The 13,678-nt window shown below is 40.3% G+C and overlaps 1 protein-coding gene across 5 annotated transcripts in view; it reads right to left on the reverse strand.

Annotated features, from left to right (window-relative positions):
* CFAP92 (cilia and flagella associated protein 92 (putative)) overlaps positions 1-13,678 on the reverse strand; it is an 80,984-nt gene that overhangs the window by 23,840 nt on the left and 43,466 nt on the right. For all 5 annotated transcript variants that reach the window (XM_075130549.1, XM_075130550.1, XM_048859580.2 and 2 more), the window contains 3 exons: positions 7,567-7,751; positions 4,153-5,057; positions 2,050-2,244 (listed from right to left, as the gene is read on the reverse strand). In XM_075130549.1, coding sequence (XP_074986650.1) covers positions 2,050-2,244; positions 4,153-5,057; positions 7,567-7,751 — 1,285 coding nt within the window. The remainder of the gene's footprint in view (positions 1-2,049; positions 2,245-4,152; positions 5,058-7,566; positions 7,752-13,678) is intronic.

Consider the following 13,678-nt stretch of genomic DNA (forward strand, 5'->3'; position numbering starts at 1 on the left):
ATTTGGGAAACTGAACGAACTGAATACAGGTCTGCAAGGAAAGAACGCCCACATGCTTCAGCTGAGTGACTGAATCACAGCATTCATGAAGAAAATGTTTTCTGGAAAAATAATCTATTGAAGACAAACTATGAATTCTTCCTGCAGCTTTGCAAGTTCCTGGTTGACAAAGTTATTCAGCCGCCCACACAGGTGATGGCTGAGCATCTCAGCCAGATGGGGGGAACAGTTTGCTTCCTTTTTCCCTGACTGGGACATGACAAAGTGGGTGTGAAACTCCTTTCCATGCAAGCCTGATGCCATAGATTTGCCAGCAGCTGAAATCGAACAGCTCATTGAAATTTCCTGGGATTGCTTCTTGTGAGGAACATATGCCCAGCTTATGCTCCCAGAGCTCTAGTTCACTGTCAAGAATGAATATCCTGCACTCTCAACACACGCCTTGAAACGGATAGTACCATTTGCGAGCACGTATTTCTGTGAAGCTGGATTCATCCCACATGCGTCAATCAAGTCTCAGTATTGATCTACCACTGATGTCACATTGGAGAATAAATGTGCAATATCTCAAAGCCGCCAGACTTTGAGAAGCTGTGTCGCAAAATACAAGCCCATATGTCACATTAGAGAGCATTAAATGACATATTTAATATGTAAATTCCTTAGATCCCATGGTCGCTATGTTGCTTTGTTTTTGTCTAGGGTCACAGGAAACAGTAAGTCTCAAAATGGGGTCTTGCAGGCAAAAAGTTTGGGAATCCTTGCAGTAGAAAGAAACAATCACATGAACTAAATAAGTCTGATGCATCAAAGCCTGCGTGTGCTATTGGCAGACATACACTGAAGTATTCAAGACTGCAGCAGCCACCTTGGAAATGATACCCAATCAAGCACAATCATGTGACATTTTGTATCTGAGTCACTCCTTTGTTGCAAGGTTACAAGAAGTGCAAAAAGAAACTTGGAAGTCACTAATAATGTTCTCCTCCTCCTCTAGCTGGAAATAACAGCTTTGCCATTTAATTTGAATGTTTATTTGGTGAGGCTTCACCATAAGCACTGTAGATGAGCAATGTGGGAGTTTTATCATTTGAAACTGAGTCCTCTGAAAGAAGTAACAAAGGCTGGGTGTCTCAGGAGTGAAAATCACCAGTCATTTCAGTGACAGCTATGTGGATTTTAGTTCAGAAAATAATCTGAATGAGCCAGTCTATTGACAGCAGGGACTAAAGTACCCACTCTCTCTCTCTTCAGCCTTCTAAGCACCTGAATTGCTTATTTCAAAGATGGATAAAACCCATTTCCTATTTTTCAAAAGCAAGGAGTTTTTTTGTGCTGATTTTACATAACAGATGGCTTTCTCTCCATTTTTCACAAAAAGTAACATTTTATATTTGTAGCTACACCCTCACTCTCATTCTGTGTGTCCAGACTGTTGTTATGCTTTCTAACAAACTAAACACACAGGAAACATTTGGGATACTAGGAGAACGGGGGTGAATATAGCCATATGCTGCTGAACTGAGCCTGAAAGCTCCTCTCTCCTGACTGCGTTTAGAGCCTTCCCAGGCTTGTCTGAGTGCACGACTGGGCCTGTCGTCCTCAGCCTTGCTCCATTCCTTCACCCTATAGACCTGTAGGAAAGCTAAGCAGGGAACGAACTCCCAGCCAGTGTTCAGGTGGGACATTGCACCTGTCACAAGACAACTTTATTTCCTTTTTCCCTATTCCATCTCTCCTGCCCCATAAGGAATAACTTCATGCTCAGAGAGGTGTGATTTCAAAAATTATTTGAGGGGCAGGAGCAGGTGGAGAGTGATGAAATTGGCACTCTAATCCCCAAAGATGAAGCATGCCCCATTTGCATCGTGCCCATCTGCCATACTCCCATGCCTGACTTCAAACCTAAAACTCACTCTCAGGCCCACTGACCTGCTTTCTTTGTGAAAGCAAAAAACAAAGGCATTAATTATTGTATCAAATATTCATGCTACTTTGGTGATGCTTCAATTATCAGTTTCCTGACTACAAATCTAGGAATGGTCTTACCTGGACAAGGCTTGGAAACATGCCCGAGGAACCATATCCCTGACATAAAGGAGAGGTTGCCTTGTTATAGCAGAGAGGGGTTTACAGAGGTGGATATGATAAAGGATTGCTTCCAGGTCTGTATACAGGCGCTGATGGAAAGACAGCTGTGAGTTATATAATATATCCAACCTTCCATTTTCACTTTTGTGAGTCCTACAACAGAGCACCACAAAAGTAATGTTACAAAACCAGTCTTTATCCCATGAATCCCACAGTGCTGCAGCATAATCCCTTATGAAACTGTCTTGTCTTTGTTCTTCTAGATGGAACCTGTTGCCACTCTGACACTTTATGCCAAGGATTTTAAAAGAACAATAACAAACTTGCAAAAAAAAAAATCCTACCTGCTATAAATTATTATTAAAAAACCCCTCATATGTAACCACACAATGTAATATTCTGCAAGGAAGTTTACCAGACTACCAAATTTACCCTTATTATAGTTACAAAAACAGTACAATATCAATTACTGGGGTAAAAACAGAATTAGCGATTTACATGATCACAACAAGAAAGGACTTTTTTACTAAAATAAATCAGTTCAACAATTTGAAGGGAACAAGCATGCAAAGAAAAATAAGTAAATTAGGAAAGCAATTAACAATGTTTCTGTATTCCTTCAATGCCAAAACAGAAAATAAATTAACTCTTTTTTTAATCTGGAAATCTGACGGAGACCCACATTCACTACAAATCATGTAGGAGTTATATAAGTGAAAGGGGAGCCTTTTAGAAAGGGTTATAAATTGTATATGGTGTGTGTCTGTCTCTCTTTCTCTAAAAAGTCAATGTCCCCATTCATTTTGGTGAAATTTGTGTGGGTTTTAGCCCAGAAAGTAATCTGAACTTTCTAATCTGTTTAGAGTAAGTCACAAAGTACCCAAATTCATTAAGTACAGTTGTGTGTATCTTGTCTCATGGAACCTGTCGAAAATTGTAGCACATTTAAAAAAAAATGTTGAGGTAAGAGCTGCAAGATCATTGAAATTATCTATACATTTCCAGGTGTGCCATATATTTGCACAAACAGACTTTGGATAAAATTTTCAGAAGGGCCTAAGTGACTTAGGAGTCTAAGTCCCATTTTCAAAGGTGATTAGGCCCTTAGGCCCTTTTACAAATTTTACCCCTAGTCTCACTACAGGTACAGAATTTAACAGCTCATTGTAAGTAGTAACTAAAACAACTGCCTTTTTCATCTATATTTGGAGTTCATGACAACATTTCACCTGCCTGTGTTACACATCTATCGTACTGTCCAAACAATTGCCAAGAAGGCATAGCCGCTCTCAAGGGTTCTTGAATTTAAAACAAATTTTTTTTAAATTCGTTATACTCCTTCACTTATACTAATCTTAAGAAAGCTTGATATTAAAACATTTCATTACTAAATCTTGTGTCTTCCATTATGTAGGTACATTGGTTTGTTATTGTAGAATTAGCCAAGAAGAGATAAAGAAATTCTAATTAACAATTCATTAAATGTGTTTCTACAAAACATGTTATCAATGAAAAAGATACCTGCCATTGTAACAGTGTGATGACATGTTCTGATACACAGGAAATGTAGCTCAGCATCTGAATTAGAGATGGGCTCAAATAAACTGCAGATCCAAACACCCTCAAACTTTAGGGAAGGTTGGGTCTGCATCAGAACTTTGAGCTCAGGCCATGTCTAACCTGAATGCAGAAGATGGGCAGGAAAATGGAAAGTTCAAGGAAACTTCTATTATTTAGAATTTTACAGACGAAAGTAGTGTGGTTTATCCAAGATACATAATAGCTTAAAGTGCCGTGTTGTAAATTTATAGTATTCTTCTAAACATAGCCCTCCTCTATGCACTGAGGGATTATCACATAGCTGATAAAAATGTAAGGGTCAGTCTTCAGATTTTGACCCAGGCATTGGGTCAAATTCATATCTTGTATAATTCCAGAGACAACACCAGGGATGAAATCAAACAACTGTCTTTATAAAAGAAAAAAGAAATCAGTACAATTTTGTTTAAACCGTTTTAAATCTAGAGGGAAATAATTACTGAAAACATTAAACTATCTTACTTATCAAATTGCTGTTCCCACAGTCTCCTGATTGCTTTGTCCTTTAATCCTTCCAAGACTAAAAGGTGAATTGTTCCATCCAGGATATGAAAACCAGTAATGATATCCAGCTCAGAAATTTCCTTGATTGTGGTTTTCAGTTTGAAAGTAGCAAGAGCCATCTGAATTACTTGTAGGGGATAAGAATCAAGTTGGAGTGCTTCAGCATTAATTTCTGTAATCTCTTGCAGCAAATCATGTAAGCAAGGTGCATTATTGTAGTCAAAAATATAGATAATGCAACCATATGGGCAATCTGCAACTTCAGTGTCAGCCGTTTCTGCCTGCAAACCTAGCGGCACAGCTATTTCAACTCTTACTTTCAGGACTGAGTCGGATTCTAGATAATGTCCCATAGGCAATGGAGAAGTCTGAGGGCCAGCCACTGATCCCAATACTCCCATAATTTTTTCAGTCTTACTGTCCTTCTGGTAGCCAGGATCTGGAACTGAGCAGCTGTGAATGGGCACACTGATATTCAAGTACTTTTCACCTAGCAGTAGGTCAGTTAGACTGACTTTAGCTACCCCATAGGGATGCCATAAATTGTCCTTTTCTGTAAATGGATTATAGACCGTGTTTTTGCGAGAGACAAGACCAACATTACTCAGCTTTCCATCATCTTGCTCATCACCAAACAAAGAGGGTTTTTTAATATCCTCTGCCATTTTTCTGTCCCGGTCATGAACCTCAATCTCCAAAGGTGGCCCTCTAAAATACTCATGCAATTCCCCAGGATTGATTGTCCCTGTTAGAATCACATTGACATCCTTAAAATAGATGTGAGTTCCATGGGTTTGCCCTTCCGTTTGATGAGGAGGGAGGTTGTGAAATTGGTATCTGCAGTATGTGGGAACACAGGTTGCCTATAGAAAAACCAAGGAAGAAAGTGAAATACCTGTAGGGCTAACTTTTCCCTTCCCCTCACCTTCCATCATACACTTTTCTAATGAGTAATGCTGAAAAAGCTCCTTTTGCAAACAGTCAGCATACCACTCTTTCAGTCATCTTATAGGGAGCTACTGGGGGGGGGGGGGGACTTTTACACAACACCATAGCTACCAAAAGCCAAATTCTTATGTAGCAGAAATGCTGAGGGAACAGTTTGCTTCTGAAGTGCAAGGTCTCTTGGGAGGCAAACTGATACCATGGACCGAGGTCCACCAACGGGAAGTAGCTGCATCTCCACTTCCGGAGAGAACCATGAGGGGTCAGTGCAACAGCAAATGGGCAAAAATGGCATGGAAGGGGCAGGAGTAATGTGTGATGATTCCCTGGCTCCATTCAGACATGTTGTTTCCCCATCTGTAACATGGGATCATGTGCTTTGGGCTCTAAAGCCTTATTTCAGAGCTAGGTACTATTATCAGTATAGTGCTCCTGTTGAAACCTGGCACAGGGCAAAGTCTGAAGTACCCTCTATCCTCAACAGTAGTGACTCTCCCCCAGCCAGTGCAATGGCTTACTGGTGCAATATATACTAGAGTGTGCATTTTATGCTGAACTTTGCTGAAGTCCTCCAAGGCAGTTAGCAGCATTTTGTGTGAGATTCCTCGACTTTAGAACTTACTCCCCTCTTGGTCCACTGGAGCCTTATTAACCTTCATGTACACTGAAAAGCCCATCTTTATTCTCAGGCCACTAAAGAATGGACAGGCTGGGGACTGGAGTGGTTTATATTTATGTGTGGTCCTTTAGTATGTTTTACCTATGGGATAGGCACCCAAAGCAGTGGATGGGTGCCTATAGCTACATTAAAAGTTAGACAAAATAACATTAATCCACAAAGACAGTACAAGCAAGGACTCTGTAGGCTTCCCCTCACCACTCTTTCAATGTATCTTGTTGTTGGCTTGAAGAATCAGGGTAATTTATTCTTGATGACACTTTATTCCTTGGCATCTCTGCCGAGGCTCCTCCACACAGGTGTGAATTAGCACCATGGTGGTTTGTGTGGAATGGACACTTTGCTGAAGATTGGACTGATACCACCACACCTAGAACTTGGGCCTGTCACCATATACACCACCACATTCGGGGAGGAGGAAGGGCACAAACTGCTCTGCTACCTGGACCCCCATTAGAAACCTTCGGGCAACACCTAGTTTGTTCACTTTCCGTATTTACTGGGTTGCACAGTTACTACTAGTGTTTTTTCCCTGTTACTTTCCAAAAATGTAGAGCCAGCTGGTCTGAACTCATGCATGGACTGCATTATGAAATTCCACTGTGGAATCTGATGTGTCATTACAAAGTTCTGTAAGGGTAGTTACACACTGGAATAGGCTTCCAAGGAAGGCTGCAATATCCCCATAACGAGGTTTTTAAGATCAGGTTGGACAAACACATACCAGAGATGGTCTAGGTTTGCTTGGTCCTGCCGCAGTGCAGGGGGCTGGACTTGAGGATCTCTCAAGATCCCTCCCAGTCCTACACTTAGGATGTAAGGTTATTAAACTCTTTGATCAACATTTTCAAAAGTGACTACTGATTTTGTAACTGTTTTTCAGAAGTGCTGAGCTCCCATAATTCCAAGAGAAGACAATGGGAGTTCTGGGTGCTCAGCATTTCTGAAACATCAGACTCCAGGTTTTTCAAGATATGCACCCAACAAAGGAAGCACCCAATATTAGAGACCACTTTTAAAAGTGTGGCTGTTTGTATACAAGGTTAACTGAGCAGTAAAATTTTACTCCTATCTTTAATTCCATATCAACTAATATATTCTATTCAGCTAAAGGGCTTTCTCTTTTGAAAAGTAATCATTCATAAAGCCTAAAAAATCCAGACATTTGAAAAGAAAAGTGTTTTGTCCCATAACTTATTTTATAAAATCTATACAAAGCTTTACTTGTCTTCAGAGAGTTAAAGGACCAGAACTCTTGGGCTATATCCTCACCAATGGTGAACTGGACTCATTATGTACAAAGTTTGGGATTTTATTTAGTTCTGCTAAGAAGTGAAACATGCACAATTTCTCTAGTTAAATAAATTTTCAATACAAACTACAGTATTTCAAACTACTTGGTATTGTGACTCAAACAGTTCCCTTGTTTGTCCAAAGAATCAGAAGGGAAAAAATTGCTTAGCAATGAAAGCATGATTACTAAGTATAAAGCTACAGTCCATAAGTTTTGGCCCATTCAACAGGATTATTATTTTTTTGCCAGTACATAATGTAATGGAAGGAGACAATTTGGTCACATATTCCTTCCAGAAAGTCTATGTCTTATGCATGTTCTGCAAATGTTGCGAGGCAAAATCTGGCAAATAGGGAACATTCCTGTTCAAAAGTGTATTCCATATTTTAAAGGAAGTCACCTCAGGTTAAACTGAGACGTGGAATCCTACAGAAAGAGCAGCGTTCTCCATTACCTGCAGCACTTCAATTGGGACAGGAGTCATCGGGAGGCATGTAGCAGAATGAATCCTAATAATCAGTGGATTTAATTCACTTATCTGTCTCTCAGACATGAGAGGTTCTTCTATAGTGAAAGTCACATAAGCATCTAAAATCTTAGGGGATTTCTCTTGCAGTCGACTGATCACTAACCTTTCCCCTGTGAAAAAATATTAAATTAAATATTAAACGTTTTGAAAGCAGCTGCATCAAAGAAAGACTGCTTAATACCACCGCTTCAGTTAGTAACATATGCTGGCACTGGAGCAATGCTGAAAATGAAAGACAGTGGTATTTTCAATTGCTCTAAATATTATCGTTATTTATTATTTGTACAGTAGAACCTCAGAGTTACGAACACCAGCGTTAGGAACTGACCCGTCAATCACACACTTCATTTGGAACCGGAAATACACAATCAGGCAGCAGCAAAGACAAAAAAAAAAGGAAAACACAGTACAGTTCAGTATTAAATGTAAACTACTAAAAAGAGAAAGGGAAAGTTTAAAAAAAAATATTGACAAGGTAAGGAAACTGTTTCTGTCCTCATTTCATTTAAATTAAGATGGTTACAAGCAGGATTTTTCTTCTGCATAGTAAAGTTTCAAAGTTGTATCAAGTCAATGTTCAGTTGTAAACTTTTGAAAGAACCACCATAATGTTTTGTTCAGAGTTACGAACGTTTCAGAGTTACGAACAACCTCTCACTCCCAAGGTGTTTGTAATTCTGAGGTTCTACTGTATTACAACAGAAACTAAAGGCCCCAATGAGGTCAGGGCTTCACTATACTAGTACTGTACAAACTGCTTTTGTAGAGACTTACAAATAAGCTATGCACTGTAAATATATATGAAGCTATTAGTACACTTGTTAAAAGGAGTTTTTTCACCAAAAGTTTAGACATTTGGTTACAAACAGATAAATGTCTTTAAAAAGAAAGATCAGCTATTTTATGTGCTTTCTTTATGATTCACCATGTTATACTTAAAAGAAATCTGTGACGTGTATATTGAACTACTTTCACTATTTCAGAATCAACTTCCTTTGGCACCAGAAGTAGGAGATATTTCAGTTAGGATTCAGCAAGTTTGCTATCTAACACCAAGGGCCGACCTTCCATACAGGAACAGCTAAGTTGCAAGCACATGAGCCCACAAGTGTAGGGTTGGTTTGTCTGAAGCGTATGACAAGTTGCAAATACTTACGGCAAAGCTGAGTTAATAAATAAGGAATTTTACACAAGACTGGCCAGCAGACAAGGATTTAGAATAATCAGCTAAAATTGCTCATTAGCATCTTTACTAGGGCTTTTTCCCCAACTTTTCAGGCAAAATTTTCAACGGGCTTTCTGAAAATGCACCCAAAATTTTTGCAAATGTATTCATTGGCACTGCCAAATCATCCATTTGATACTTGTATATATGTATTTTTGCTAAAACAAATAGCTTAAAATTTTTGTAGGCCCGTTTAAAATGTGCAATCCCTTCACAATACGCTATCATAGACATTCAAAATACTGACCATTTTCACACAATCATTCCCTCAAACCCCCACCTATAACTGCAATTATCTTTTTAATATCTTGTATTAATTACTTTGCCCGAATTTAGTCCAAAGAGACTGAATTTGTCATTACCGGTAGCCTAGGCATGACTGGTTGGGAGATCAAACCCTTCACAATGCAAACAAAATACAGATTTATTGCCGGTTTTGCCCATTTAAAAATATGTTTCACATAAGGGGATCACAGTAAACTATTTACAGTGACAGGATCTTCAGCTATTTCTGTTGTTCTAAAATGCTGAGGAGACCCATGGATTTGAAGGCTGCAGAATCACAGATAGGCAGCAGGATAGCAATCACAGTCACTTCTATTACAAAGTAGTTATTTACAGTAGAGTCATGTGGTGCAAAAACTGGTGCAACTACAAAGCAGTTTGGCTCTGGTTTGGGTCCTGTGGAAAGTAGCTGCTAAGAGAATCTACCTACCTATCTTAGGTACTTACATGACCCCATTACCATAATAGCTGAGCGTTAACATACTCCATCTTCGCACATGCTATGAGGTCAGGCAGTACTATTATTCTCATTTTACAGATGGGGAACTACAGCACAGAGAGGCTAAGTGTCTTGCCAAAGCTCACACAGGCAGTCTGTGGTGCTCCAAGATCTCCCAAATCTAAAGCTAGTGCCCTAACCACTGGACTATCCCAGATTTAAAAATGGAAAACCAGGACACCTGGTGGGCACAGAGTTGAGGGCACTGAAAGTTGTACATTCCTTTTCCCCTTCCAGTCAGATACCACCTTGCCTTTCAGAATAAGAACTGGGACATGAGGCAGAGACGGGCAGGTCAAGAAAGAGAGAGAAAAACCCACACAGAGTATTTACCCCTCCATATTTACCCCTTCACTGTTTTCTCCCAGCATCACAGTTTCTATCCTATTTATCATGGACCAGGATCCTTTCTATTTTTAAATCTCCCCAAATTGCCTGTCTGATCTATTGCTTCTCTCTCCCTTGTGTCTCTATAACCTCATATCTCCTGTTCTTCTGAATTTTCTATTCTCTTGCCTTTTCTCTCATTTCTTGTCCTTTGTTACTCACTCTTTTTCTCCAAACTAATGCTGCATGTGTGCCCCTCCTCCCTCTCTTTTCACCTCTCCCTCTCTCTCGTTCACCCTTTTCTCTCCCCTCAGTGCCTTTCCCCATCAAAATGTCTCCCTTTATCCTCTCCAAAACCAGCACCACTCCTCCTTACCCACAGTCCCCGTCCCCACAAAAAAGGCTACTGCCTTTCCTCCCTCTGACGTCATGTCTGACCAGAGGCTTGGAAACTCAGAGAGGAGCCAGGTGGAGGGGCTTAGAAGCCAGAAGAGCAGCCAATATGCAAAGGGTAGGCAGCAGAAGTCACGTTCTTGGCTGTACCGGTGACTGGGTCACCAGATGCCTGGGCACAACAGTGCAGAGAGAGGTAGCAGGGAAGGGGAAAGGCAAATTGAAATAAAGCCTACAATCCTGTATATCTTCTCCAAGAGGCTGGGGTACCCCAACACCTGAGTGTTAGAAAAAGTCTTCTTTTTTGTTCAAATAAACAAGGAGAGCTTTCACTTGCAGTCAGTGTGTCAGAGAATGTCAAATAATCAGTGTGACCAGAGCTCAGGCACTAACGACATTAAAATAAATTGGGAGGGAAGAAATTAGTGTGAATCTTTAAATGTATAGCCATATCAGAAGGAAGACACTGCTGTAAAAAGTTACCAAGTACCAGAGGTATTTACAGAAGATACTATGGAAGCAAGATAATTGTTCCGTGAGTCTATCAAAGTCCTTGAGGTTTCAGTTTCAAATCAAAACAACAGAAAATTGTATGAAAGAGCTACTTTGTATGCATGGAACAAATAAAGCAAGTGCACAACCCCAGAGGCTGTTTGCCAATCTGTGTTGTCCTGTACTTCTAATGAAACTGAAGTTACCATGGCTATTTATTTTCAGGTTTTTGCTCCATGTCAAGGTTCCTCCCCCACTCTGAACTCTAGGGTACAGATGTGGGGACCTGCATGAAAAACCTCCTAAGCTTATCTTTACCAGCTTAGGTCAAAACTTCCCCAAGGTACAAAATATTCCACCCTTTGTCCTTGGATTGGCCGCTACCACCACCAAATTAATACTGGTTACTGGGGAAGAGCTGTTTGGACACGTCTTTCCCCCCAAAATACTTCCCAAAACCTTGCACCCCACTTCCTGGACAAGGTTTGGTAAAAAGCCTCACCAATTTGCCTAGGTGACTACAGACCCAGACCCTTGGATCTTAAGAACAATGAACAATCCTCCCAACACTTGCACCCCCCCTTTCCTGGGAAATGTTGGATAAAAAGCCTCACCAATTTGCATAGGTGACCACAGACCCAAACTCTTGGATCTGAGAACAATGAAAGAGCATTCAGTTTTCTTACAAGAAGACTTTTAATAAAAATAGAAGTAAATAGAAATAAAGAAATCCCCCATGTAAAATCAGGATGGTAGATACTTTACAGGGTAATTAGATTCAAAACATAGAGAACCCCTCTAGGCAAAACTTTAAGTTACAAAAAAAGATACACAGACAGAAATAGTTATTCTATTCAGCACAGTTCTTTTCTCAGCCATTTAAAGAAATCATAATCTAACATGTACCTAGCTAGATTACTTACTAAAAGTTCTAACACTCCATTCCTGGTCTATCCCCAGCAAAGACAGAATATAGACAGACATACAGACCCTTTGTTTCTCTCCCTCCTCCCAGCTTTTGAAAGTATCTTGTCTCCTCATTGGTCATTTTGGTCAGGTGCCAGCGAGGTTACCTTTAGCTTCTTAACCCTTTACAGGTGAGAGGAGCTTTCCCCTGGCCAGGAGGGATTTCAAAGGGGTTTACCCTTCCCTTTATATTTATGACACTCCAGGAGCAGCAACAGCTGTGAAGTTAGAAGGAAAGTGAACAGCTCTGCAAATAATGGTGGGTGGTTACCAGCAGAGGGAAAACGTCTTTCTTTGAGAGTATGACACGAGAGTGGCTCCCTCCCATACACAAATTTCTTGTCTACACTTACCGGGGGATCAATGCACGGCGATCGATGCATCGGCAGTCGATTTAGCGGGTCTAGTGAAGACCCGCTAAATCAACCACAGATCACTCTCCCGTCAATTCCTGTACTACACCTGAATGAGAAGTGCAAGGGGAGTCGACAGGAGAGCATCTCCCATCGACATAGCATACTGTGGACCCCACAGTAAGTAGATCTAAGTATGTCAACTTCAGCTATGTTATGCACATAGCTGAAGTTCCGTAACTTAGATTGATCTCCCCCCGTACTGTAGACAAGACCTTAGTAATAACGTGTTGTTGTGGGTTGTAAAAATCTAGAATTCCTACGACATTCCTCACTTGGTCATAATCTTTAGAAAGACAAGCAGCACAGGCTCAAAAATGTGATCCCTTTGAATGAAAATGCCATTACATACAAACCCCTGACATACTTCCCACTTCCCTTTTTTCCAGTTTAAACTCTTTCCCACCTTAAAATAGGAAATTGGAGAAAATGAACAACTGTTTCTTTTACAAAAGTAAAAGCTTATAAGAAGTTTATAGTGAGATGGTGTTTAGCATCTTTATTTATATGGCTTAAGATTTCCACAGCACAGAACAAGTATAAATTTTACAACCTTTATCCCTCTCCGTGGCTTTTTTGGCTACTGTAAAAAAATAGCTAGAAAGAAGCTGAATACTTATTTTTTTATAATTTTGGGTGTTAATAGAATCACCAAAATTTGCCTGACTGTACACACACACAAACGCATGTACCATATCAAGAGAAAGAGAAAAGACATACAGACGCCACCCAAAGGTACCAAACAGGTTCACGGTATAGCTGTGTAGAGTTTCTATGTAAGTCTTGCAAAGCCTTGCACACATGTTTAGCTTTTACGCATTGAGTAGTCCCACTGAGGTCAATGTTCACAGTGCATAAAATTAAGCAAGTGTACAACATCTTTGTGGGCGCAGGGCCTACATTTTTATGTTATCATCAACATTCCCTGTGTTCCTCCTTTTGGACAGAGTGTAATTCCTCAATTCCCATCCACACCTCTTTCCGCCCAGTCAGGTATTCCCTTAGCTCAACACATTCCCTCAATATTACAGAAAAGGAATATTTACTTACAACAATACGAACAAAACTGGACAAAGACAGTGAACACAGTATACATGAAAACCTAGAAAAATAACAATGCATGTGAACCACAAACCTTAACCCTAACCCTAGCTAAAACATGCAGAGAAACTAACCTCTCCACCTATGAATAACACTCCACCCCAGCAGGTCCTGAACCAAACAGGACCCAATAAAGTGAATGTCTGCCTTTCTAGAAGCCTGCAGGAGTCTTGTAACACTCTAATTTCCAGTGCCACTCAGAGCATACAGAGCTATAGGCAGATGTCAGGCTTCCTTGTTCAAGTCCAAACCCTAACTAAACTTTGTAGCCATTTTTCTTCTCCCCAGCCAGAACCCTCTTCCATTCCAGAACCCCAGTGCTCCCCATGGTCATCT

This window comes from Caretta caretta, chromosome 7 (assembly GCF_965140235.1).
Source record: "Caretta caretta isolate rCarCar2 chromosome 7, rCarCar1.hap1, whole genome shotgun sequence".
In the NCBI taxonomy this organism is placed as follows: domain Eukaryota; kingdom Metazoa; phylum Chordata; order Testudines; family Cheloniidae; genus Caretta; species Caretta caretta.